Consider the following 27499-nt stretch of genomic DNA (forward strand, 5'->3'; position numbering starts at 1 on the left):
GTGTAGCCTGCTCTGTAATAGGATTTCTGATGCAGGCTGGCTCTGATATAGACTTACTGGTGTAGACTAGCACTGTTATAGGGTTACTAATGTAGGCTGGCTCTGTTATAGGGTTACTAATGTAGGCTGGCTCTGTTATAGGGTTACTGGTGTAGACTGGCTCTCATATAGGGTTACTAGTGTAGCCTGCTCTGTAATAGGGTTTCTGGTGCAGGCTGGCTCTGATATAGACTTACTGGTGTAGACTAGCACTGTTATAGGGTTACTAATGTAGGCTGGCTCTGTTATAGGGTTACTAATGTAGGCTGGCTCTGTTATAGGGTTACTAATGTAGGCTGGCTCTGTTATAGGGTTAGTGGTGCAGGCTGGCTCTGTTATCAGTTTCTATTTTAGCCTGGTTTTCTTGTTGGGTTTCTGTTTTAGACTGGTCCTGTTATAGGGTTACTGATGCTGGCTGACTTTGCTATAGGGTTACTGTTACAGGCTTTATTATAGGGTTACTCTTATAAGATGATTTTGTTTTAGGGTTACTGGTTGAACATCTGAAGCATGTTCATCCTTGTGCAGATTTTCATTGCAGATTTCACCCTATTCAGAGCCCTGCAATGGAGTTCGGTGAGATCCACAGCCAAATCTGCAACAAAATTTGCAAGTACAGTAACAAATGTGGATCCTGTCTGCGGTTTTCTTGAAGATGTCTTGCTGTAGGATGACCAGATCAGTAGCTGATGCTTCCCGCAATGTGTGAGCGTGGCCTTATGTTTTACAGTTGGCTCTAGTATAGGGTTAATGTAGCACACTGACCTTTTACTATAAAATCACTATTACAATCTATGTTCCTGATAAAACCATACCACTGACAGTTAATATTGGAGTAACCCATATCTTTGATTAGATTTTTTTCTCTTTAAAACCTAATATGTCTCAATGACAATGTGGGGACCAGTTACTCCCAAACTCGAAAAGTCTGGGGACCTTAGGACTGGATGTTTTCATCCCTTGTACCTTAGCAGAAAATAATACAAGGAATGGTATTAGCAGTAATGGTAACATGGTAAGGTTTACTTTGATTTACAATGTGCTCACTGGACCTCCGATTGTCATGCACCGACTCACCAGCCAATCTGCAATTCAGTAAAGAGAACCATTTATCACGTCTGACAGCTTTTATCTGGACACGTAAATCCCAGCCTAATATAACATTATAAATGGAGCTGTGGTAAAACCCTGCTCGGCGCACACCTGCTGCCTTTCACTCTGCAAATAAAGACAGAGATGGAAGAGCGTAGAGCTGTGTCGCTACACAAAGGAGAATGTGAAGACTTGTTTTACTACTGTACAATTTTATTATGCGAAATGCCATTTATTTGGTGCACATTAGGCTGATGTCAGATGTCCAGCTAATCTTCTGCTGTAGGAAAGCTTTGTCGCGGTATTATTGCTTTTACCGGCTGTTCCCGCTTAGTTTACCTGCAGAGTAACGTGAGACGTTGTCAGGTCCATCACCACATTGTGTGATTCATGTAGTGACAGAGCGGCTCAATTACATTGTTTTCCATTATGTCCATAGAATTGAATTCTCTTGAAAATCTTACCTGCTTCATTATCGTGTTACCGCTTTCACCAAAGCTACAAGAATAAAGTTTTTATAAAGTCTTATAGGTTTTGGCGTATGTGCAACATAAACACTGCTATGATCAGACCACTCAGCCATATTCTCTTCAATTACAGACCTTTAATTCATGACTTCCAATGTATCCATCCTATTGTACAGGGACGGACATATGATTGATGCAAAATGTGCAGCTGCACAGGGGCCAAAGATGTAAGGGGGCACATTTTTACCTCCAAATCAGGTGGTGTTGTGCATTATGATGAGCTTTTTGTCTGCAAAGGGCCCGTTTATTGTTCTTGCACATGTGCCCTTTTCTGTCTGTGTCCACCAGTACAATTGTATGTATAGTTGTCCTCTGCTGTATCGTGGTCACTTATTGCAGCTTCACTGTATCACAGTTGCGATGGTGGAGCGAAGTCACAGGAGGCAGTGGTGGTGGTAGAACAGGGCAATGCTGCGGGCGGTGCAGTGGGTGTTCCATATGCTCGCTGTGGGCACTGGCAGGAACATCCAGAAACTGTCAGCGGTGTGGGCTTCAAAGAAATGGCACCCAGAGTCAAGTGTGTGCGCAGGTTGAGCTATAGGCTCAAAGATGAGCCGAGATCTTATCTGCACACATGCCATCTCCGGGCACCATTTTCCTTAAGTCTGCTGCTGGGAGATCAATGGGAGGCGGCGTGTGCACAGATGAGATCTTGAGCCGAGAGCTCAATCTACACATGCGCTGACTATGGGTGCAATTATTTGAAACCCTCCCCACTGACATTTTCAGAATGGACCCGCCTCACATTTTGCAGTGCAGTACACAGTCCATAGTCTGCAGCATTGTCCCTGCCTCCTGTCATCATTCTCCACCACCCCCCGGTAAGCTAGATTCGGCTTATAAGAGGCACCCCTCATTTTGCTCCCATAATTTTGGGATGAAAAGTTTGTCTTGTAATCTGAAAAAAATGGGTAAATAATAAGGTAAATATAACTCTACTCTCCGCTACTTTGCGGATTTTCACCTATCATGAGAGTCTCTAGAGGATTACTGTACCACAAACTAAAATTCGTAATCCCATTTTTAATTTTTTGGTAACTTTCATTTATTTCTTTCCAAATGACACAACTTATTTTTCCACCAACATAAATAAATAAGAGTGTAGCCCTGCACCACTGGGGTTTACATTGCGTGGGTCACACAATCAGGTGGAATATAGCTTGGGCACCATATATCCATGGCTAGGGAGTGCCCGTCCTACAGAATTGAAACATCCAGAGAATGTTCTTAAAGGAAAAGAAGGGGACCGAACAATCCTCAAAGCCAGTGATTCTTCTTTATTTCACACGGTGTAGCATAAAAGGCAGGGCAGGAGCTGGGTGCAGGCTCCTCGCAGGGATGACGGCCGTTTCGCGCCTGTGTACGCTTCGACTGGTCCACCAGTAAAGAAGAATCACTGGCTTTGAGGATTGTGCGGTCCCCTTCTTTTCCTATAAGAACATTTCCACCAACATAACCATGTGAGGGCTTGTTTTTGTATTTTTAATTACACCATTTAGTTTCCTGTATAATATGTTGAATCACTTGGTGGAGTGAAAAAAAAATGAATTTAGTATGGTAGTGGAGATACCAAACATATATATCAAAAGTGATTTGTACCCCAAAAGAGTACTAATGACCCATAATAAAACTACAGCTCAAACTGCAAAAACAAACCCTCCCATACCAACAGTTATAAAGGAATAAAATGTTCTTCTGCTTTGTAAAAGTAGAAACCCTGGAAAAATATTATATATAAAACAAAAACGATTGTATATATTTATATGTATTCCAAGTGCCATGAAGCTCTTCACTACTCGGCACAGAGGGCATGACCTAGTGACGCTATTTTGCATGCTGCTCTGAGATGTCAGACTCAGCGGGAGAATAATGGGGGAGGGGTTGGATGTTTTCCCTCCTCTATCATTGCTTTCAACTGTGTCGCCTGAGAAGCTGAAATGGTGATGCCAGAAATGGAGGGGGTTGACGTCAACATAGGAAAAATTCCTCACCCTGTGGTACAAATTTTGCCCACAGGCCAGGGTTTGACGTGTGCAATAGAGCATGGGTGGGAAATTAATTTTTTCAAGGGACCCCATGAAAAACAGGGACTGGTGTGGAGGGTTGAACCAATCGGCTAACCTTAAAGGTATAGTCCCAAACCAAAGGTGAATTTTATACTAAAGGTCTATTTAACTCAATAATCTAATCACTTTTCTAATTTACTTCAAGTAAAAATTCCCTAATGTTCCCTCTCTATTCTGACTTTTTTTTTTCTTTTGACATTGACATTTTCTTTGAGAATCAACAATGCATGCTGGGATACTCAAGTGGCATGTCATCAGGGGGCACAGCTGTGGTCACTGCTGCAACTGCTCTCCCCACCCAGAAACAAAGATTCATCAGTGACGTCCAGGAGTGAGCGGCTGGGCTCATTCCTGCTGAGCACGTGCTGGTTGTAAATTCTGGCACATGCTCAGTATGAGCTCCCTCCTCTATAATGCTTTGCATACGCAGTGACTGTGCGATAGTTCCAAAGAGAAGTGACGAGCTGTCAAGAGAGTGCTCTATCAGTGCAAATTGGAAGGAGAGAATGCGACAAGCAGGTAGAGCAAAGACTAGCCCAGCCCCTGAAACAGATGCCACTGATGGTGCTTTGTTTCTGTGAGCAGTGAGCACAGCTCCAGTTCCATCATGATGTCTCAAGTGAGTATCCCCAACATGCACTGGAGATACGCAAACAAAAATTTTATTAGAACTAAAAAACAAACAAACAAAAAATTCAAGCAGACTGAAAATTAGATTGTAGAGTGAACATTGGGGATCTGTTAATTGAAGTACATTAGCAAAGCGATTAGATTGAATTAAATGGACATTTAGTGTGAAATTTACATTTGGTGGGGAGACCAAAGCTGGCAGTGATAAGACCTGGAACTCATGTGACATCACAACTGTGAGAGAATACAAGCCATTTTGTATTCCAAAGAAATCATCTTGTCTTATAACTGAATGATGTCATAGGGTTCAGCTTACATTGATGGGAGGGAGTTTCACATTTCTGCACACACCCCTGTGGCTAATATTGGTGCATGGTAATTTCTTTGTGTGAGTTACTATATAAACTAGATACATGATGTAATAAACAGAAACCTTCAGTACACCACATTTGGTTGTGCTGCATTGATTTCTCTAAGCGCTTGTAAAACAAATCTTATTAATTTGGAGTTCCAAGGGCATAGAAGCAGAATATTTCGCTCACACAACGTCAAATGAATTCCGGTACCGCGAGCTACAGCACAGTTAGAATGGCACCCATACAAGAGGTGAGTATAGGCTTTATTGTTTTACCTCAGGGAAACATGTGGAATCAGAAGTAGTTGACCTAGTAATGGAAAACCCCTTTAACATGCGCACATACCCTTACACTATGCCTTTGGCAGAGTTTAATGTTGCAGGAATACAAGAATATCGGTGACCTGACGTGACAATTCAGCGAACCTCAGGTATTATGTTGTGGGTGACTTTATAGCGTGACCTCTATTGACTGTAACATCTAAGGGTTTAGCAGATGGCATTGAAGTTATGTCAGAAAGGACGGGCATATTAAAAAAATTTCTGAATTAAAAGAATTTTATTTAAGTCACATAGCAATGTACTAAAAAATTTGTTCTGGCTGCACATAATGGGAGATATTGTCTACAAAAATATAGTTTGTACCAACGGGCGCTACCACAAAGCATTGCATTATGCATCAGCCTTGAGAGTGTTCAAAAACCATACTATGCAGAAAATGTAGAGCAGTCAGCACTTTCTATAGACGTGACTACAAAAGAAGAAGTGTACACACAACACAATACTACAGCACTATGTAAACAAACTTCTTTGATCAAAATAAGTGAGCTCATCCGCCAGCAACATCTTTTACATCAAATTCACATCAGATTTTATTAAATTCACAGGTCACGGGGAATTCGAACAATTTGTGATTTAATCACCTATGAAAATGACTGCCGCTTTTTCATACATTGTAGGTGATTGCATCAACCAAAAAAAGCCATGATTACCTCAGTGCAACTTCACTGACTTCCCCATAATATCTTTCAGCGATGCCATCACATGATATGGTGCAACCAAACAGGAAGCACTATCATAGCCTATATAAAAGTCTAAGCAGGGAATTCAGCAGCCCTTTTAGGGTGATTTAGGATAGTGAAAGGTTATCAGAGCTCATAGCTCATCAACAAAGATAGGAAGAGAAATCCTTAAAGTATTAGACAAATAGTCCATAGAGTAATGTCTGTAAATAACACAGAGATTTAGTTTCTAGGTGACAGAGATATATAGGAGAGGTGGCAGCAGCAGTGCCAGACTCAGTGTGATTGGTTAGTGATATGATATAGCTGGCGTCTGTTCTTCTGCAACTGAATTACAATGATAATTGTTTGTGCATTCTTAATGCACTAAAAAGCAGAAGCAAGTCCGCACCGTAGTTTTTACAGAAAAAAAAATTAAAATCAGATTAAGACAGTGTGATTGCTTGTCTCAAACAACTGTACAAAGTTTTTATATTTCTAGTGCTACAATTGTCTCTTTAAAGAGGGGAATAATTGTCTTCCTAAAATACAGGCATTTATCTTTGTGTCACAAACAATATTTTTTTTCACCTCTGTTTTACTAGTTAAATATTACATCCTTTCACATTACATCAGTACAGCTCCCAATGGTAGGTGCTGCCTTTTTAATAGCGGTTGAATTTTATTAAAAAAAATTCAGACATTTCACCGTGCAAGTCTGTTTTTGCTAATCCATTTTGAAAATCATAAACACCACACCAATACTGTTGACACATTTTTCTTTCTCTAAATGTACCTACAGTATATACCTTGCATTTCTCTTATTACAATCTTTTGGCAAGGGTTGAATAATTGAAGTTGAAAAATTGGCAAAAGTTAATTATAGTCTTATAAAAAATTTATAGTAAAACGAAAAAAGTGAATGAGTATGGAAGGAATGGTGTAAACCCCCCTCCCCCACCCCCCCAAATTACACCACTGCCAAGACTGTAGATAGCGTCACCAGCAGTAGAAACACAACCTTCACTGGCAGCAGCCGTCTGGGCTGTTGCACAAACAAATGCAGGTCACATTTGCCCTCTTTTGCTTTTGACAAGTGTACTAGTGGGATAGAAGCTGTCATGAGGTATATTGAGACAGGACAGGGGCCCCTAGGCTGGCCGTAAGCCTTGTGACTCTGTGCTGTCCCTTATCTTGAAGGTAGGTTTGATGGTAACCAGGAACAAGCCCCCAGCATGACCCTAACTGCTGTCCATACCCTCGGGGCGAGCCAGAAAACACAAAGACAAAACCCCACAAAAGGACACTTAAAAATAGTCTTGGTGAAATGGTGGAGGGGGATGAGGGTAAAGCCAACCTGCTGAATGACTTTTTTTCTACTGTTTTTATAGAAGAAAATGCCATGACAGATGACATGACCAGTGATACCATAAATTCACCCTTGAATATTACCTGCTTAACCCAGCAGGAAGTACGCCGCCGCCTCGAAATCACTAAGATTGACAAATCTCCGGGCCCGGATGGCATACACCCCAGAGTACTACAGGAATTGAGTTCTGTGATAGATAGACCATTATTTTTAATCTTCACAGATTCCTTAATAACAGGGTTGGTACCGCAGGACTGGCGCATAGCAAATGTGGTGCCAATATTCAAAAAGGGGACAAAAACTGAGCCGGGAAATTATAGGGCGGTAAGTTTAACCTCTACGGTTGGTAAAATCCTTGAGGGTTTCTTGAGAGATGCTATACTGGAGTATCTCAAGAAAACTAACCTTATGACAGAGTATCAACATGAGTTTATGAGGGATCGATCCTGTCAAACTAATTTGATCAGCTTCTATGAAGAGGTAAGTTCAAGCCTGGACCAGGGAAATGCAGTGGATGTTGTGTATATGGACTTTTCAAAAGCTTTTGATATGGTGCCACATAAAAGGTTGGTACATAAAATGAGAATAATGGGGATAGGGGAAAATATGTGTAACTGGGTTAAAAACTGGCTCAGTGATAGGAAACAAAGGGTGGTTATTAATGGTACGTACTGGGACTGGGTCTCAGTTCATAGTGGGGTACCACAGGGGTCAGTATTGGGCCCGCTTCTTTTCAACATATTTATTAATGACCTTGTTGGGGGCATGCGGAGTAGAATTTCAATATTTGCAGATGATACTAATCTCTGCAGGGTAATCAATACAGAGGAGGATAATTTTATATTACAGGGAGATTTATGTAAATTGGAGGATTGGGCTGAGAAGTGGCAATTGAAGTTTAATGTAGATAAATGTAAGGTCATGCACTTGGGTAGAGGAAATAAAATGTATAATTATGTACTTAATTGTAGAACACTGGGTAAAATAGACACAGAAAAAGACTTGGGTGTATGGATGGATGGTAAACTTCACTTTACTGGACAGTGTCAGGCAACTGCTGCCAGGGCTAATAAAATAATGGGATGTATTAAAAGAGGTATAAGTGTTCATGAAAAAAATATAGTTCTACCTCTGTACAAGTCACTAGTGCGACCACACTTAGAATACTGTGTACAATTCTGGTCACCGATATATAAGAAGTACATAGCTGAACTGGAGAGGGTGCAGAGAAGAGTGACCAAGATTATTAGAGGAATGGGTGGGCTGCAATACGAAGACAGGTTATTAAACTTGGGGTTATTTAGTTTGGAAAAACGAAGGCTTAGGGGGATCTAATCACAATGTATAAATATATGCGGGGACAGTACAGAGACCTTTCCAAAGATCTTTTTACACCTAGGCCTGCGACTGGAACACGGGGGCATCCGCTAAGTCTTGAGGAAAGAAGGTTTAATCATAATCACAGACGAGGATTCTTTACTGTACGAGCAGTGAGACTGTGGAACTCTCTGCCGCATGATGTTGCAATGAGCGATTCACTGCTAACATTTAAGCAGAGTGTTACGGTTGATGTGGCTCTTGAGACTATGTCCGGATTTCTTGCTACTGCACATGTGCAAGCGCTGGAGACTAAGTCCTATCTTGGAGCCATTGCACATGTGCGGGTGATATCATCGCTGACACGAGGTCACATGTCTCTGACACCTTCTAAGCTGATTGGCCACTGGTCATGTGCTTGTGACACGTGGTCACATGTCTCTGACACCTTCTATGCCGATTGGTCGCTGGTCATGTGCTTGTGACGCTTTGCTCGGTGATAGGCCAGCGTGACGTCATTGCTGTCATTCTGGCAGCGGATTGGCTCTGGTGTCCTCCATCTTGGATGAGGCACAGAGTCTATATAAGACCCTGACGCACGCCGCCCGGCGCTCAGTCCTCTTGGTTCATGCATGAGGGTAGACGCCCTGTGCACGTCCCTCTAGGCATCTCTCTGTCTATGTTAGGTGAGCGCTACCAGCAGGGTAGCGTTCTTATACCTTACAGCTTCGGCTGCAGTCCGTATCCTTACCTCTTAGTGAAGCGGACATAGGCAGGTGCCTGAGGCACATCGTCCGGCTGGGCCTTGTGATTCTACTCGTAGGTGGACGTTGCCGCTAGGGTAACGTTCCTTATACTGCGTCTGGCAGTTGTTCGTATCCTCGCACACTAGGGGAGCAAACAGAGGTAGGAGCTTTGTGCGGCTTATGCTGCTGTCCGTCTCTTTTGCACTACTAGAAGAGCGGACCTAGGCAGGTGCCATATCTAGTGGTTCGTGTCCTCGCACACTAGTGGAGCGAACGCAGGTAGGAGCTTTGTGTGGCTTACGCTGCTGTCCGTCTCTTTTGCACCACTAGAAGAGCGGACCTAGGCAGGTGCCATATCTAGTGGTTCGTGTCCTCGCACACTAGTGGAGCGAACGCAGGTAGGAGCTTTGTGCGGCTTACGCTGCTGTCCGTCTCCTGGCACCACTAGAGAAACGGACCTAGGTAGGTGCCATTTCCCACTCACTGCTTTTGTCTCTGTGATCTTTAACAGAGACCATTCCACACACCCTCCAAGTAAGGGAGGAATTGCTTTATTTTCTAATTATATTCCTCTGTGAGTTTAACAGAGGTATTGCACTCTGCACTTGTGCTATTATTTTTTACAGTGGCACACTTATATACCCCTTATCCTCTGCCATAGTCTGCAGCAGAGTCTTGCACGGTGGACCCTGACTGTCTGACATTCCTTTAGGTTTTATTATCAGACAGCCCCCCGTAACACAGAGCCTGAATGCCTTTCTTGAAAAATGTAATATTACCAGTTATGTATATTAGATTTTATGACAGGGTATTGATCCAGGGAACTAGTCTAATTGCCGTATATGGAGTCAGGAGGGAATTTTTTTCCCCATTGGAACTTGTTTGCCACATTGGGTTTTTTTTTCCTTCTTCTGGATCAACATGTTAGGCTGCGGGTTGAACTAGATGGACTTAGAGTCTCCCTTCAACCTTAAAAACTATGATACTATGATACTATGATGACACAGGCAAGGGAGAATGAAAACTCGTACGCACAGCACCCAAAACACACAGGAGAGATAATATGTCTATTGGGGAACAGCAAAAAAGGGGAGGAAGTAACTCACAACAGATGAATGCTCACAACAATCAGAAATGCAGCACGGATCATCATGTACAGGAAAATCACCAAGACTGTGATCGCTGGAGTAAAAACTGAAGCTATCATCGGCACATCCTGGAAGGAAGCAGTGCCTAAAATAGGGAAGCAACAGCTGCACATGCCAATCAGCATCCTAAGCACTTAGGTCCTACTCATCAGTCTGCAGGAATTAACTACTGCAGAACTGAAGATCAGTGGACCTGAACCAGCCAACGCCCAACTCTGGCTTAACAATCCAGAAGCCTCAGGTTGCTTGTCAGACTCAGCAGTGTGAACAGAGCCTGAAAAGACTCCATGCTAGCAGGTGTGTGCAGAGCCGAACATCACATGACAGAAGCAGACGACATTATAAAATATGTGACACTTCACTTGTCCAAGTCACAGCAAGATGATGTTACTTCTAGCAGCGACACTATCAGTTTGAGTCAATGTTCTGTACAGAACAGTTTGCCTTATCATAAATGACTGAGGGATACATTTTAGAACATTTTTTTAAAGTTAACAAACATGAAACATCTATCAGTGCATTGTGCTATTCAATGGTTGAATACCAGATTACCAACCATTTTCATTGTGGAGTCACGTTAATATTATTAATTCTGTGTTTGGATAAAAGTGATTGAAGGGAATTGGATACCGGTCTAGGAGGTGTTGGAGTGTCACACACATATTTACAGAATGAATTGAAGGCTTATGAGAAAGTGACTAAATAATAATAATAATAATAATCTTTATTTCTATAGCGCCAACATATTCCGCAGCGCTTTACAATTCAGGAGGGTCATATACATATACATATCATATACATAAACATATACAAACAAGTAACAATTATAGAAGATACAATATTTAAAGGAAAAAATGGCAACCCTGCTCGTGAGAGCTTACAATCTACAATGAGTTGGGGGGAGGGGCAAGGTACAAGTGCTTATTTACAATGACAATCCAGCCATCTCATGGGGGATAGATAATGGCTTCCTGGACCAGTTGGCTAGAGCCTTGAGATGCATTTGGGTGCCATGGAGTTTGACGTGGGACTAAAAAGTGTTACCCTTCAAATCTAAAATATTTCAACAAATAAGAAGACTTAGTTTGCTACTTTTGTGCCAGGTGCACAAGGAGACAATAAGAAAATCAGCAAAGCCTCGTTTAGGGACAGTATATGTCTGGTTATATTTGACTACAGTGTCCAATTCCCCTTAAAAGCTATTTTTCCAGATATTGGAGTGCTCCTACAGGTTAAAGCACATGATTTTCTTCACTATCCCTAACAAATTGACATATTATTTAATTGGATATGTAAATGAATACAATATCATTTACAGTGATTGCACAGACTAATGAGGATGTCTATCTCACTATCTGTTTTACAATTAGTGGGGGGAATCTATACTCAGTGATTGTCTTATCCTAATGTCAGTAATTAGACCTTCAGCTTGATGGGAATCATTAAAAGAAACATCTTACCGCAGGGCTGATGTTCTACTAAAATCTTAAGTGTTACTCTCATGAAGCACATAACCATTAGCTGTGTGTCCATCTGTCCGGGACACTGCTGGGAAAAGTGCCTGATCAATTAGCAGGTATCACTAATTTCGCACACATTGGCTGAACATTACTGGATTGGCTATTAGCTTGTATGTGGCCCTGTTTAGAGAAATGGACCAAATGAAGTCATGAACCATAATTGTGTGATGATTCCTAAATAACATGCCCATCAATAGGGCACGTGTCTAATGCACGTCCACAGGCTCTTTTTCTATCATTAGTGAAATGCTGTTCTTAGCAGAAAAGGATGGGACATTTATAGTTTCTGAAGAATTTTTAAACAATAAAAGGAATGAATAAAAATTGATGCAGAATACATAATCATAATGCCTGAAAAGTGCTGTGGAATATGATGACCCTATATACACTGACAAGCAAAAGGGTAACAATGTTTTGAACTTTTGAATTTCAGGATCCATATCTCATCATCCACTAAAACTTTGAGCATGAGATTACCTTCATTTTATAGACAGTCATCTATCTAATCTATACATTTGACTTATTTAGCATATGATTAGTTATGCAGATTCCTGTCACGTCACTGCACCGTTACTGCTTTGCTCCTAAAGATCTAAATTTTTATCATTTTGTTAGTATTTTGTAAATCTATTTTTGTCTTTCAACACTGCCTGAATCCTTCTGGTCATGCTCTCCATTAGACTCAAGCATGTCTCGACCGAAATCTGATCCCGGGTCCTTTCTGCATGTTCTCAATTTTGTTGTATACTGGTTGACACACGTGGGTATGTATATAGGCTTTTCTTTAACTTTACCCACAAATATTCGGTTAGATTGAGGCCTGGAGATTGTGGGGGACAATCCAGCACCTCTACTTCATTGTCACTAAACTATTTCTTTGACAATCTCGATGTATACCTTTTGTCACTGTCCTGCTGGAAAACTATGTCGACCTTTTCATACTCATAGAACTCAAGTGTATGAAATAGCTCATCTTGTAGGATACTCACATATAGCTCAGCATTGAGACCACCATCAATCTTGGTCAAGTATCCAATGCCTTTGACTGTGAAACAACTACCATATCATAAGGCTTCCTCCACCAAACTTGACAGTTCGTTCAACTTCTCTATCTGTGAGCCCCTTTTTCCCTTTTTTCTTCCAGACCTATTTGCACCGATCAGAGCCTAGTCTATTGGCTTTCGTCTCATCGCTCCACATCACTTGTTTCCAATCATCTACTGTGCACTTTTTGTGCTTCTTGGCAAACTTGAGCCGACACTTCTTATGCCGATATTGAAGTTGAGGCTTCTTCACTATTTTTCAGGAGACCATTGCAGACTTGTGTAACCTTCGTTACATGATGTTTGCATGGACGTCTGTGATTACGATGCATACAAGCCACCTCCACTGCCGTGTTTGTTGCACCATAGCTAATAGACCTTGTGATGCGCCAACTTATTGACTCTGATATTTTGCCTGTACATCCACCACTTGGCTTTTGAATGGATGGATTGATTTAATTTCATATTATTACAACTCACATGATGCAGTTTGGTAATTTTCTTGGCCAAGAGAACACCATTGATGAGCTGGATGACGCAGTTTCTCTTTTCCTGTGAAATCTTCATACCTGTTCTTCAATTTAAACCAGTGGTCTTTAACTTGGGAATCCACTTAATAACACAGTGAGATATTAGGCAATGTAAAAACAGGTTGTAATTTGTAGTATATAGGAAGAGAAAGATTTTCCCACCACCTAGAGCAAAACAGTAACAATGCAGTGACATGACAATAATCTGCAGAACTAATCATATGCTAAATAGTTGCTAGTCAAAGTTATGAATGAGATACCCAAGATGATTGTCTATTAAATGAAGGTCATCTCATGCTCAAAGCTGTAGTGGATGGTGAGATATGGAAACCTGAAATTCAAAAGTTCAAAACATTGTTACCCTTTTACTCATCAGTGTAAGTAAAATATATTAAAAGTTTGAAATCCTGTTGACTACTACTAGAAATATATTAAGAAATTGTTTCAATATTACAAGTTATCGCCTATCCAAACTTGTGGGAGCACTGTACCTCCACCAATCACAGCGGTGAAGAGTCTGGTGTTTGCTGGCATGGTAGTCGTGGAACTCTATGTAACTGACATACCTTTGATATTGCCAGTGTTAGTGCTTCACCACCACTTCATTCACATAGGGAACTCTCAATATTGGGGGGGTCTCACTGCTCAGATTCCCAGCAGACACTAAGCTATCACCTATCTTGTAAATTCAGTGCACCCCTTTAGGGTACATACTCCTATAGTGTTAATGAAGCAGATTTTTCATTTGGAGTTTCAGGATGGAAATTCCTCTCTGATTCACAGCACCAGCATTGTGCCTGAAGTTCTAAGAAATCTTAGGCACATGCTGTGAAAAATATCAGCAGTGTAAATTAACCAGTGCTGTCATGTCAATTTATTCTGTGGATATTTGCAATGCAAATGGTGAAATGTTTATTCCCAGTCACTGACCAGTGAAAACATAGCCCGCAATCAAATGATAAACTAGAAAACGCTTGTTTGTCTTTGATTGAATCATTTCGGAAGAAAAATTGTGTTGATTGGCTGCACATTCTTTCTCCTGATCATTATATAAAGTTGTGAGAAGATAGCTGACAGTCCCTGAAAACACTGCTGTGATGACTTTGATACTGTGATATGCTATAGTAACCCACCAGTACTTCCAAGGTTCAAGGTTATGTACCTCCATTTGATGCGGGCTCATGCGGCGAGCCCGCATACTTCCTTGCACATGTTGGCTGATCTGATCAGGTGACGTGCCTCTAACAGGTGCGAGTGGATCCACCCATGCCTGTTAACTAGTTAGATCCCATTGTCAATCTCTGACAATTTAGTGTGCACAGCGGGGAGCGCGTCATTCTCCACCCCCATCGGTGGCTCTATGACTTGATCACGGGGTACCGATGGGTTATGTTATGACAGCCGGGGATCAGCTGATGACACTTTTAACTATCATGACGTAGTTCCAGTAAACGCCGGCTAAGTGTTGGCATTATAGGAAGATAGCATTTGTGCTGTACAGAATTGGGCTGAAGCACTCCTCTGTACAGCAGGAGCGATAAAAGTATCTCAGCTTCAAGTCCCCTAAGGGGACTAGTAAAAAAAAAAAAAGTGCAAAAAAACAAAACACAACTTTAAATTATCCCCTTTTGCCCCATTCAAAATATAATAATAATGAAATAAATAAACCATATACATATTTGGTATCGTCGCGTTCAGAAATGTCCGATCTATCAAAATATAAAAATAATTAACCTGAACTGGAAAGAGTGTAACAAGAAAAAAATCAAAACAAAAAAAATATGTTTTTATGTTTCCCATAACATTGCAATAAGAGGGTTAACAAAACATTGCATCTACCAAAAAAATGGTAACAATAAAAACATCATCTCAGGACCTAACATATAAGCCCTCACACCACACCAGTTCCCAAAACAGGAGATCATTACAAATCTCGGAAATGACGACAAATAAGTACCGTAATTTTTTTTTTTATTTTTTACAAATTTCAGAATTGTTTTACCACTTAAATAAAAAAAAATAAATAAAAGATAAAAAAAATATATATATTGCCAGGTCAGTCTTAACATATTTCGAACATGGTAAATAAAAAAAAGAACATTGAAAATGATTGCCTGGGATCGCGAATTCAACATCGCAGGAGTGGTGCCTGTCCGGGATGTATCAGGATTTTTTAATGTTATGTGGGACACTTTAGTGGACAACCCCTTTAATAGTTTGTATTAAAGGACTATTACAAGTCTTTTATTTTGTCTCTTGTGGGGTTAAAGTAGTTGTGTGATGAAAACAACTTCTTTTAATGAGCCTTATTGAGGCATACGACATAACGTGCAGTTCACTACCTTATAACAGATGCCAATAGATCATTGAAACCTCCAAAAACAACAGCTGATGCTAAAGCCCCATAAAGGGGAAGGAGAGCTGATGATGGATTTATACAGCCTAAATACAATAAGCATTAATGCATAATTATGAAAAAAGAAATGAGAAAGGCAACATATCTCATCTGTTCTGTTTCATCTTTTCTATAATTTCAGAATAAAATGTATTGATCAGCAGAATAAATGACATAGATTTTATTGTTAATAACCATAATTAAAAATATTTTATGACAATATTAAATGATTATTCCCATCTCTAGGATCTTATCCCCATATGTAGTAGGTGTAATAAAATTAATAATAGCAAATACCTCAAATTAATAATGTAGTATAGTTCTTTTGATTCACTATGTCGCTTACCTCATGTTCAGGGCATTGCAGGACCTTTGGTATCCATGGTTACAACCACGCATATAGTCACAGTCAGTTAGTTAGTTGCTCGTGGTCAGACCCATGGATACCTAAGGTCAGGAGAACTATACTACATTTCTAAGTGGAGTTCTTTGCAAATATTATTATTATTATATCTATTACATATTGGGATAGGATCTTGGAGATGGGAATATCCCTTTAACAATGTATATATATATATATATATGTATTTATATATATATATATATATATATATATATATATATATATATATATATATATATAGGGAAGTCTGTAGGCCTTCAGCTCTTGTAGTTGTAGAGTGACTTTTACGATTCTTGACCTTCATGAGAAGTTCTGTTGAGTAACCCTGTGAATTATTTCCGTTCTTTATAGGTAAGCCAGTCATGATAATAACAGAGTATATGGAAAATGGCTCCTTAGATTCATTTTTAAAGGTAAGAATAAGAAACCTAGTTTTGTGTTAAGTATTTGGTTAGTGTCTAAAAATTATCCTTATGGAGTTGATCATGTTGCAATGGCAAGCGTATTCTGATATTGAAGGAACAATCGGGGATTAGAAAAACACGAGAATCAGAGGATATTTTACTGGTCTAAAGTGGTGATGCAATAATTAGTTCACAAGGTCCAGTTGGAGGTGACTTTGGAGATTCTCACTTTGCACTAAAGCGGGCTTTACACGCTGCGATCTCGTTATTGAAGCCGGATGTGAGTCACAAACAACGTGACCCCGACAATAATTCATTAACAATATCGTAGCGTGTAAAGCCCGCTTAAGTCTGTACCTAAGGTGGTGATACACTTTAGATGAACTGTCACCAAAGCTACAGATCTTGGACTGCACAACTATCTAATATGTATGGCAATGTTCTGACTCACCAACAGCATAGATGATATGGAGAAAAATATAGGCATGTATGGTCACACCAACAACCAAGTATGAGGTTTGGGAGTGAAAACTGTGGGCTTTTCAGACGATAGTTATGAAATCCATCTTTACTAATTGTACCAAAAGATTAGGAAAACTGTGTAACGTAAAAGAACAAAACGATAAATTCACTTAGAGGAAAACTAATAATTACCTAAGTGAAAGACATACCTCAGTCTTATCAAGGTCAATACAATTTCTGAAGGACATGGAAAACTGAGCCATAGCTGCCGCCTCAGCATATACCGATAAGGTTCCTATACATTTTTATAGAAGCCAGATTTGCCTAAAACCAAAATTTAACCACCACTTATTTTAGATATGTTTCATATTACAATTCTGCAATCACATTTGCATTGTAAAACATTAGTGACCCCTTTCCATTTTTTTAATCTTCATCCCCATATATCGATCATCACTGCTGCATAAAAATGTACATATGCAGAGTATTCGGTTCTGTCAGATGCAAAATATTTTATGCAACTCTCGGATATTACCAATATTTTGTGATATTGTGGTATTGTGACTGTATAGGGATAGATATATCAGATACAACCTAGTGAGATTCTCTGTTAGGACCCTTCATTCTCATATTATGATACATCTACTCAGATTTAAAGAGAACCTGTCACCAGATTTGGCGACTGTAACCTGCAGCCATCACCAGTGGGCTCTTATATGCAGCATTCCAGAATACAGTATATAAGAGCCCAGGCAGCTGTGTAGAATGTAAAAAAACACTTTTATTCTACTCACCTAGGGCAACAGTCCGGTCTGATGGGTGTCGATTCTTTAAGGTCCGGCGCCTGCTCTCTGAGGTGATTGCCGTCCTCTTTCTTCTGAGGTCCTTGTGCATGACATGTCTCTGTTGTGCACACTAGCCAGCATTAAGGTCCTGCGCAGGTGCACTGATCTGCCCTGCTCAGGGCAGATCTAAGGGTACCTTCACACTTTAGTGATGCAGCAGCGATCCGACCAGCGATCTGACCTGGTCAGGATCGCTGCTGCATCGCTACATGGTCGCTGGTGAGCTGTCAAACAGGCAGATCTCACCAGCGACCAGTGAACAGCCCCCAGCCAGCAGCGACGTGCAAGCGACGCTGCGCTTGCACGGAGCCGGCGTCTGGAAGCTGCGGACACTGGTAACTTAGGTAAACATCGGGTATGGTTACCCGATGTTTACATTAGTTACCAGCGCACACCGCTTAGCTGTGTGTGCAGGGTGCAGGGAGCAGGGAGCCGTGCACACTGAGCGCTGGCTCCTTGCTCTCCTAGCTACAGTACACATCGGGTTAATTAACCCGATGTGTACAGCAGCTACATGTGCAGAGAGCCGGAGCCGGCAGCACAGGCAGCGTGAGAGCTGCGGAGGCTGGTAACTAAGGTAAATATCGGGTAACCACCTTGGTTACCCGATGTTTATCTTAGTTACCAGCCTCCGTAGCTGCCAGACGCCGGCTCCTGCTCCCTACTCGCTTCATTTGGCGCTCTCTCGCTGTCACACACAGCGATCTGTGTTTCACAGCGGGAGAGCGCCTTTGAAGAAAACGAACCAGGGCTGTGTGTAACGAGCAGCGATCTCGCAGCACGGGCCAGATCGCTGCTCAGTGTCACACACAGCGAGATCGCTAATGAGGTCACTGCTGCGTCACAAAAAGCGTGACTCAGCAGCGATCTCGGCAGCGAGCTCGCTGTGTGTGAAGCACCCCTAAGTATTGTAGTGTGCATGCGCGGGTGGTCTTTATCTATTCCTCACGCCTGTACATTACAGTACTTTGATCTTCCCTCAGTGCAGGACCGCAATGTCGGCCTGTGTGGATGACGTAGACTCATCATCCCCCCTGGGCTGGGTAGAAGGAGGATGGAGATCACAGCAGAGAGGAGGCGCCGGACCGGAAAGCAGTGACACCCATTGGACTTGACCTTCCCAGTAGGTGAGTATTATAAAAGTGTTTTTATGTTCTACAGAACAGCCTGGGCTCTTATATACAGTATTCTAGAATGCTGTATAAAAGAGCTCAGTGGTGGTGGCCACAGCTTATAGAGATCAAATTTGGTGACAGGTTTCCTTTAACACAGATGAGGCAAATCCAGTGGTGATATACCTTGCCATGCCAATGCCTAGGATATCTCAATTATTGTGCCCCTAATAACACCCTTGAGTGCCCCCTTAAAACAATTAATGTCCCCTGAATGTCTTTAGAAAGTATTTATGTCCCTTTAGTAAGTAATATCCCTCTTGGTACATCCTAAAAAATTAATGGTCTCCCAAGTGCCCCTCTAAAAATAAAAAAATGCCAGCTTTGTCAATTTCTCCTCTACAATCAGAGTGAGCCGGCACAGGTGGCACATTGCAGTGAGACACTGACATTTGTACGTTGTGGCATGTGTATGTGTACGTTGTGGCATGTGTATGTGTAGCATCCCGGATCTTCAGTATAACTATAACTTTTTTGGATTTTTTTACATCTTGTGTCTCTAAAAGATTTTAGCATAGAGCAATCTTCCCTGGGCCCCCCACACACTACAACACTGCTGCTACATCATCACCATATTGCATTTGAGTGGCTATTAGCAAAAGCAAAAAAGAACTAGCCAGATGTCATCCTACAAGTGTACGAACATTACAAATGTCATTCTTCTCCCTCTGTATCATTCACCTTCCTATTGTCAGGTTTAGCGATCTCAGAACCCCCAAGATGTGTTTCATCTTTGTCTAGTTTTAATTGTGTAGTTTTAATAACATTTGATTTTTTTCCCTCTTATCCTGGTCTAGCAGGGATTGAAATCCAGGTTAATGCTAAAATCAATTCCAAGTAATTAGCTCACTATTCGTCCATGTCCTCCCCCTAAATTTCTTGGAGAAAAGAGGCACGGGGTTGGTGAAATCCCCTGTGTTACCTCAGGCAGCTTAAGATTTGGAGATAGCAGAATAATGGAAGTGTTTGCTACAGGTGGTTAATCAAATAAAAATGAAAACAGGAATTAGTAGCGGAGCACTCTGGCCGTCCCTGTCACTGATAGAACTCATTATATGGTTAAGTCTTATGTTCGCCTTTGTGGAGGGCTACGCATTGTCAGTGGCTTTCCTAGTGTGCTAATAGAGCATGGCCTGAGCATTGGATACCCCTATGATTTCAAAATACCTTAAAAGGTCAAATGAAAATGGGCTATTACTCTGATATAGTTCTAATAACAATTTTCCCAATATTGTATTCATTTTATTACTGTTTATATAGTTGATGACAGATATTGCTACAATGATATAGCATAAGAAAACAAAGACCAAGAGCCCTGGACCTTATTACAAGAGTAATTCGCACGTACCCCAATTCATAATATGAGAAAACGAGAGAACAATAAGGGTACTACCGTGCTGGTACATAATGAGTTAATACCATGTATGAAAAATTTGCTTTTATTGATAAAAAATTGCAAAACAATAGATACATCAATGGTAGTAAAACAATTTTGTATAGGATAAGAGTCTATGGAAAAGATAACCTGATACAGAGGCAGAAGGAGGAAAAAAGGTCCCGCATGAGGAAGAGGGGCTCCCCCCAAAAAAGGATGTTTTACTAGATCATACAAGAGGGTATGGGCAGTAGGAATGATGCCACTAATGAGTAAAAGGTATTTGCTGAAGCAAGCAATGATAAGGAGTCAGTTACAGGGCCATATATTTGATATACTTACCAATGATCAAAAGTGACAAAGTACAGAACAAGCAACATGTAAAAGAAATCATTGGTGGTGATGTGGCACCTGGAGACCTACCTGCTTGTAGCATATACCGAGGGTGGTGGGAGTCTGTCAACCACACATGCGAGAGCGGTCCCGACACGTGTTTCGCGTCTGCTGCTTCGGTCTCCAATACACTTCTCATGCTTGAGCGTAAACTGAGCACAAAGAAGGCATCAGGACCAAGGCCCCCACTAATCAACGGCACTGAACAGGAACTATAACATCAAATTTTTTTGGGAAGTTTAGATTGTCTAATAACAGACATTTACAGGATATCATACATTTCAGATCCACACCTTTCTCCAAAACCTTGATCTCCTTTCTGACTCATGTATGACTGGAAAGTCGGCTCTGCCTGTGTGTTTCTCTCTATTAACTTTATTGAGTGTTATGAAAATACCCATGTACATTGAAGGTGAACATCTATATAATACGGCATCCAGTAGTGCATGCCACAAAAACTAGAGGGATACAGCATGGTGCCACAGAGCTCTATGGGTGCAGGCCTATAGCTCTGCATAACTGTATGACACTGCATGTGATCTGTGCATGACTATGTGGAAAGGAGAACTGTGAAAGCAATTTCATGTAAACCACTAGGATAGAATTTTTTTGCCCCTATTACAACCTGTAAGCTTAAAACGCACCAATCACCAAGTGCCTCATAGCTAATACCAGGAAGCAACATTATTTTTCTCTTGGCCGAGGCCCCGCCCCTTCTGGTCACATGGGTATGACATCAGCACAGGTCCTTTTAGCCACTAAGTAAAATGATTCTATAATAGAATTAGCATAAATAACAGAAAGGGGGAGGATGGACAGGCAGGGGGTGGGTGGTACGGGGGGACCGGCAGATTAGGACCAGGGGTATATATCCCTATCGCCAGTCGGGGCCCACCGTGCTCCAGATGGTAATGGAGCTGCTGGCACTCTGTGGGTTAGGCGGGGACTATAGAGCTGGATGGTTCTGAGATAACTCAAGGAACCGGTCACGTGTGTAGGGACACGTCAGACCGGACGACAACCCAGTTAGCGTTTCGGTGGAGCGGACGCTACTCCGACCACGTGTGTAACAACACGTCAGGCCGGATGGTAACCAGTTAGCGTTGACCGAAAAGACCGCTGCGACAGCGCCCTGTTGGCCACGTGTGTAAGACACGTCAGGCCGAGCGGTCCTCCGATTAGCGTTTCTGGCCACCACTCGACTGGCCACGTGTGTAAAGGACACGTCAGACCAAGTAGTCACACCAGTAGCATTTGACTGGGAAGCCGAGGAGGATAATAGGGTTCACACACCCAATCCAGGAACACCATGTTAACTTCACAGGGGTTCTGGGGTGCACTGTCCGTGCGCGTAGAGGGCACAACCGGACAGGTGGAGCAGCAGGTACATTGTCCGTGTGCGTAGAGGGCACTCTCGGACAGGTGACGCAACAGGTATTCTGTCCGTGTGCGTAGGAGGCACAACTGAACAGGTGACGCAGCAGCCGCAGCCCAGTTAACGCCACTGGACTGCTCTAGCACAACAGGAATGGTAGCAAGGAAGCATGGCGCCTGACCCTCATGTGCTGAGCCACGAATCTTGGCGTGACAGGCACCGTTCGCCTAGCCCTACCTACCGCTTCCAACAAGGCTTATGCCACCAAGAACTCTAAATGAAGACTGCGCACCTCCATGTTGTCTCCAGCCCCTTTTATAACCTGGGTCCGCCCCAAACCCAGAGTGGAACCACCAAGGTCCAATAGCAGAGTGCCATGTCATCAGTGACGTCACATGCGACCTATCCGGAACCGCCACATCATTGATGACCTCATGGCAGCCACGCCCCAAACACTTCACCAGTCATTTTCTGACGACCAATGGTGAGGTGCCAGATCATAGGGGCGAGCCTCTGCGGGCCAGTCTGGAGTTGCCACGTCATCAGGACACCTGACACCCTCTGCCCTATCAGGGCCTGCCACCTCACGGACATGCTCAGTGAGGTCCTTACCGGACCTAGCCTCTGATGCACTAAGTGCCTGAGCATGCTCAGTAGCCTGAGCAACAGGCTTAGAAAGCAGACTATCAGTTTGAGCATGCTCAGTAGGCACATCCCAGAACTTAGACACAGCACGAAGTCCAAGTACCTGTGCAAAGAGGCTGTTAGGGTTAATTGTGGGAGCATGCTCAGTAGCCTGAACTGAGGACTTAGTCTCAGACATAACACAAACAGGCTGAGCATGGTCACTAGGCAAAACACCGGGCTTAAACTCTGGCTGGGGTAAATCGGCGCACGCATGCGCACTAGCCGCCTCTCCACACTTAGACGTGGTGGAAGGAACAGCCAACTGGACGACCCGAGGCACGGCCAAGAACGGCAGCCGGCACCTGGGCGCAACAGGAACCGCAGCAGGCTGCTTGCGGCTATGGTGGCGCTGGTTCGTAACAGCGGGAATCATTATGAAAATTCACTCCAGCTATCAGCTAATCGGCAGCTGCTGCCATTCAAAAAGCTGCTCAATGTACAAACTTTACTTGCCTGTCTTTCAAAACCTATACACCCTAGCTGACAACTAAAAGTATGCATAGAACCATCATGATAGTGCCAGTATAGCACTGGCTTTCGGTTATATAGGAAAATCCTGGTGATTGGTGCGCTTTATACAGACCGCGGCTTTAAGCTTCTGATCTGATATAACCGCAATTCCTACGGATACTGTCACCTTAAGCTAATTAAACACACGGACAGCTCAGGAATTGCAGCTGTAATACGAATGCAGAAATGCTTCTTTATTACCCATGTGTAAAATTCACTGTATTCATAATAAAACCTTATTCAGGAATACTGGAAAGAATGAACACTCTCGGTATAAATGGCAAGGAATTTCTGCAGAAACCTAATGTATTTCTGTATGTTTATTTTTATGTAAGTCATATTTTAAACATGTATATAGCGTAGCGCAACTAAAAGCCATGTGACGTTCAAGATAAGTCCATGAAATCCACAGCAGGAGTTTTTACAGAACGAAAATAACTGTGCTAATGTACACTCAACAAGCTGAAAAAGAGCTCAAGAGGGAACTAGAATAGAAGTCGCGGCACAATACGAGGGCTCTAATTGATTAAATGCTCTCCGATGACGACAAAGAGGAGCTCTTAGCAATAAAAGTTTGGGTAAGGTAAGGGTGAGAACTTGGCGACTGGAAATGAAATGGTGTCCTTGGGGCTGTCAACATAATAAGTGGATAGTTTGCCATGTTGATGTACGAAAGCTGTGACATGTCTTATGCAATTATTTTAAGAGCTAATTAAGTTATCTGGGTGACAGCATACATTACCACAATTTTACCACCCGGTTGTGGCAAAGGCAAGACGTGTTATCTTGTTGTAAAGAGATGTTTTATTGTCTTAGCTAGTACCTTGTAGTAAAATAAAGATTTATCATTTCATGAAGGCACTTTTGACCACCACATACCCGGTTGCATATCCCCATGTAATTTACCTACACTACCTTGTAAAAGAATTAGGCAAGAGTGGAAAAAATGTTTCACAGTAAGAATGTTTCACAAACAGAATTCTTAATAGTTTTAATCAAGGAAAATTGAAAGTAAATGAACAAAACAGAAATGAAATCAATATCTGGTGTGATCACCCTTTGGGTTCAAAACAACATCAATTTTTCTAGGTAAACGTCCACATGGTTTTTGAAGGAACTCAGCATGGAGGTTGTTCCAAACATCGGGGAGAACTAACCACAGATCTTTTGTGTATGAGGCTTGTGCAAATTCTACTGTCTCTTCATGTAATCCCAGACAAGCTCAATGAAGCTATCAGAGCTCTGTAGGGCCATATTATCACTTCCAGGGCTCATTGTTCGTCTTTACATTGAAGATAGTTTTTAATGACATTGGCTGTATATTTGAGGCCTTCATTCTGCTGTAGAACAAATTTGGATCCAATGAGTTGCCTTCCTGATGGTATTTGATAATGGATAAGTATCTACCTGTGTCTGTGTTTCTCAGCATTGAGTGCATCATTAATCCAGACCAAAGCTACATCTTCATTTACTGAAATGTAGACCTAAACTTATAAGAAACCTGCACAAATCTTAATTCTATCCTGCATACGTTCATTATTGTACTGCTCACCTGCCTTTCGGTGAACACACTTCTGCTAGAGCCACATATTTCAAATTTTGGGTCATCAGTCCAGAACACATTTATCTTGACCTTAATTTTTTATTTGCATGCATTGTTTAGTCACTAGGCCTTGTCCCCATAATAAAGATATGGCTTTTTGGTCATAATTCTTACATGAAGACCACTCCTGGTCACACTTCCCTAAACAATAGGTTGATTTAGCTGGGTCCCACTGGTTACGGCCAATTCGGAGCTGATAAATAGATGCGGAGAAGTGTATATGCTGGGCTGCCTGAGTCTCAACAGATGGAGATGTCAGAAAACACTTGCGATAGTAGAATAGATGATGCGACTTTATTCTATTGTGGGTCTCCTGATGAAGAAGTGATTGTACTTCAAAACACATATAGAATAAATGCACATCATCTTTTCTACTATTTCAAGTGTTTTCTGACATTTCTATCTGTTGGGATGCCAGCATTGCAGCATATTTGCTTCTCCACATCCTTTTTTTTTCTAACTGGATCTACTAACTTGCGGGGCAGCAGCAGCTGAACCCTTTAATTCTGAGTCCATTGAAGTGATGTCCTATCTCACAACCCCACAAGGTGTGCAGCAGTTACCTGTTGTCACGTCCCCACCGGAGTTCACTCCTGCGACTTCTGCTTCAATCACCAGGCAACGCTCTGTTCCCGCCATGGATAGTGCTGGTGATGAGAGAGGAGTCAGCACCAGTGACTCTGGTGGACGCATTCTCCACTTCTCCACTAAGCTGGGTTTCCCTGGTATTTGCAGTAGCACTGGCTGACTGTAGGTGGCATGTGTCTTCCAGCAGAAGTTACCATCATTTAGCCTCAGTCAATGGGAAGACACCACATCTTTTTAATTCCCCCTCCTGTCTGCTGGCTACTGCCAGAGATAGTTCTGTTGACCTGTTAACTGGCTCCCTCTCTGTTTTGCAGAGTGACGCCCTGTGTTTGGACTTCTGCTTGTTTTCTCACTACCCTTCTGCCTGCCGTTTCTGTACCTCGCCGCCAGTCCCGGATTTGACCTCTGCTTGGTTTCTTGATTACATCCTTGCCTGCCTGATTCTGTCCCTGTTCTGCAATTCCTGGTTTGATCCTGCCTGTCTACTACTCTCATCGGACTGCAGCCTTCCACAGTGATCACCGGAGCCCTGTGTAATTCCAAATCCCTGTATAGGGGTTAAAAGGTTTCAGGGTTCTACAGGTCCTGCTTGGTGAGTGGCCTCCCTCTAGCCTGTCCATTACAGCCCGTCTGAGTCTGTGGTTCCAGGCAGGCGCTACACCTGTTTTCTGGATAACACTTTATTTTGCGCTCCTTTGTCCTTCTAGTTTTTATTCAATTCTGAATTGATGGCACTGTTGTACATCTTCTGATTTTGAACAAAAGTGTGATAACGTGTTTCAACTGCTAAACTAAGTTTCCTTAGTCAACCACTGTGTCTGTGGTCTTCAAAGTTTCCCACTTCTTGGTGATTGTGGATAGGAGCCATAACAGTAAATCTTGAAACTCCAGTCTCTTTTGAAATCTTTTCCTGGTGAAAACCTTGCTGATTCAGTATAACTACCTTGAATCTTGTTATTGCGTTCAGTCTTGCCATGATGGGTGACATTTGACATAAAACTGATTTCCACAACCTTAACTTTTGTAGCAGAGTTTAGCTTTTTTTGACCCAGATTTGTTTCCTATGCATTTTTTTTTCTGTTTCAGTTAATGACTGCGTTTCAACCTACATACAAAAATGGTGATCTTTATTATTTATTATAATTAGTTACTCATACACCTGGCTTTAATCTTAGAAAATTCCTGTTTTAGCACAAGTATATCTAGAAGAATTGATGCTGTTTTGAAGCCAAGGGGCGGTCGGTAACACCAAATATCGACTTGATTTAGATTTCTCTTACTTTGCTCACATCCACCTAAAGATTTTGAACATTACTATATTTTTAAAACTGCTTGCTATCTCTGTAGTTATCATAATTGCCCAACGTGGTTACAGGTCATTCTTTTGTTGATCTATAGCAGGGGTGAATTAATTTTCCTGAGTGGCCACATGAGAGACTGTGACTATTGTGGAAGCTGAACCAATAGTCTGAAATTAAACTTTGCTCAATATTAATATTTTATTTATAAATTATTATTTTGTATTAATTGAATCGCCCGATTTACTTTATGTTCCCACATACAGTTTGAGCCCCTATATACAGTATGAGCCCCCACATAGCTTCCTTGTATTTTGTTTGAGCCCCCACAAATCCCCTATTTACAGTGTAAGCCCCCATATAGCCCTCTAGTATGAGCCCCATATAGCTTTGAGCTCCAAATAGCCACTATATACTGTATGAGCTCCACATAGCGCCTATATACAGTATGAGCCCCACATATCCTCTCTATATTTAGTTTGAACCCTCACATAGCCTCACTATAATCAGTATCACACACATAGATGAAAATACACACAACACACTGTCATCTCACTCCCTTTCCCCCAACTCTTTGCTCCGGTCTTTGGTACACTGACTCCACAC

General features: G+C 41.9%; 1 protein-coding gene across 3 annotated transcripts in view; it reads left to right on the forward strand.

Annotated features, from left to right (window-relative positions):
* Positions 1-27499, forward strand: part of LOC142296918 (ephrin type-A receptor 3-like) — a 448562-nt gene that overhangs the window by 361190 nt on the left and 59873 nt on the right. For all 3 annotated transcript variants that reach the window (XM_075341041.1, XM_075341040.1, XM_075341042.1), the window contains one exon: positions 16533-16594. In XM_075341041.1, coding sequence (XP_075197156.1) covers positions 16533-16594 — 62 coding nt within the window. The remainder of the gene's footprint in view (positions 1-16532; positions 16595-27499) is intronic.

This window comes from Anomaloglossus baeobatrachus, chromosome 3 (assembly GCF_048569485.1).
Source record: "Anomaloglossus baeobatrachus isolate aAnoBae1 chromosome 3, aAnoBae1.hap1, whole genome shotgun sequence".
NCBI classification, from domain to species: Eukaryota; Metazoa; Chordata; class Amphibia; order Anura; family Aromobatidae; genus Anomaloglossus; species Anomaloglossus baeobatrachus.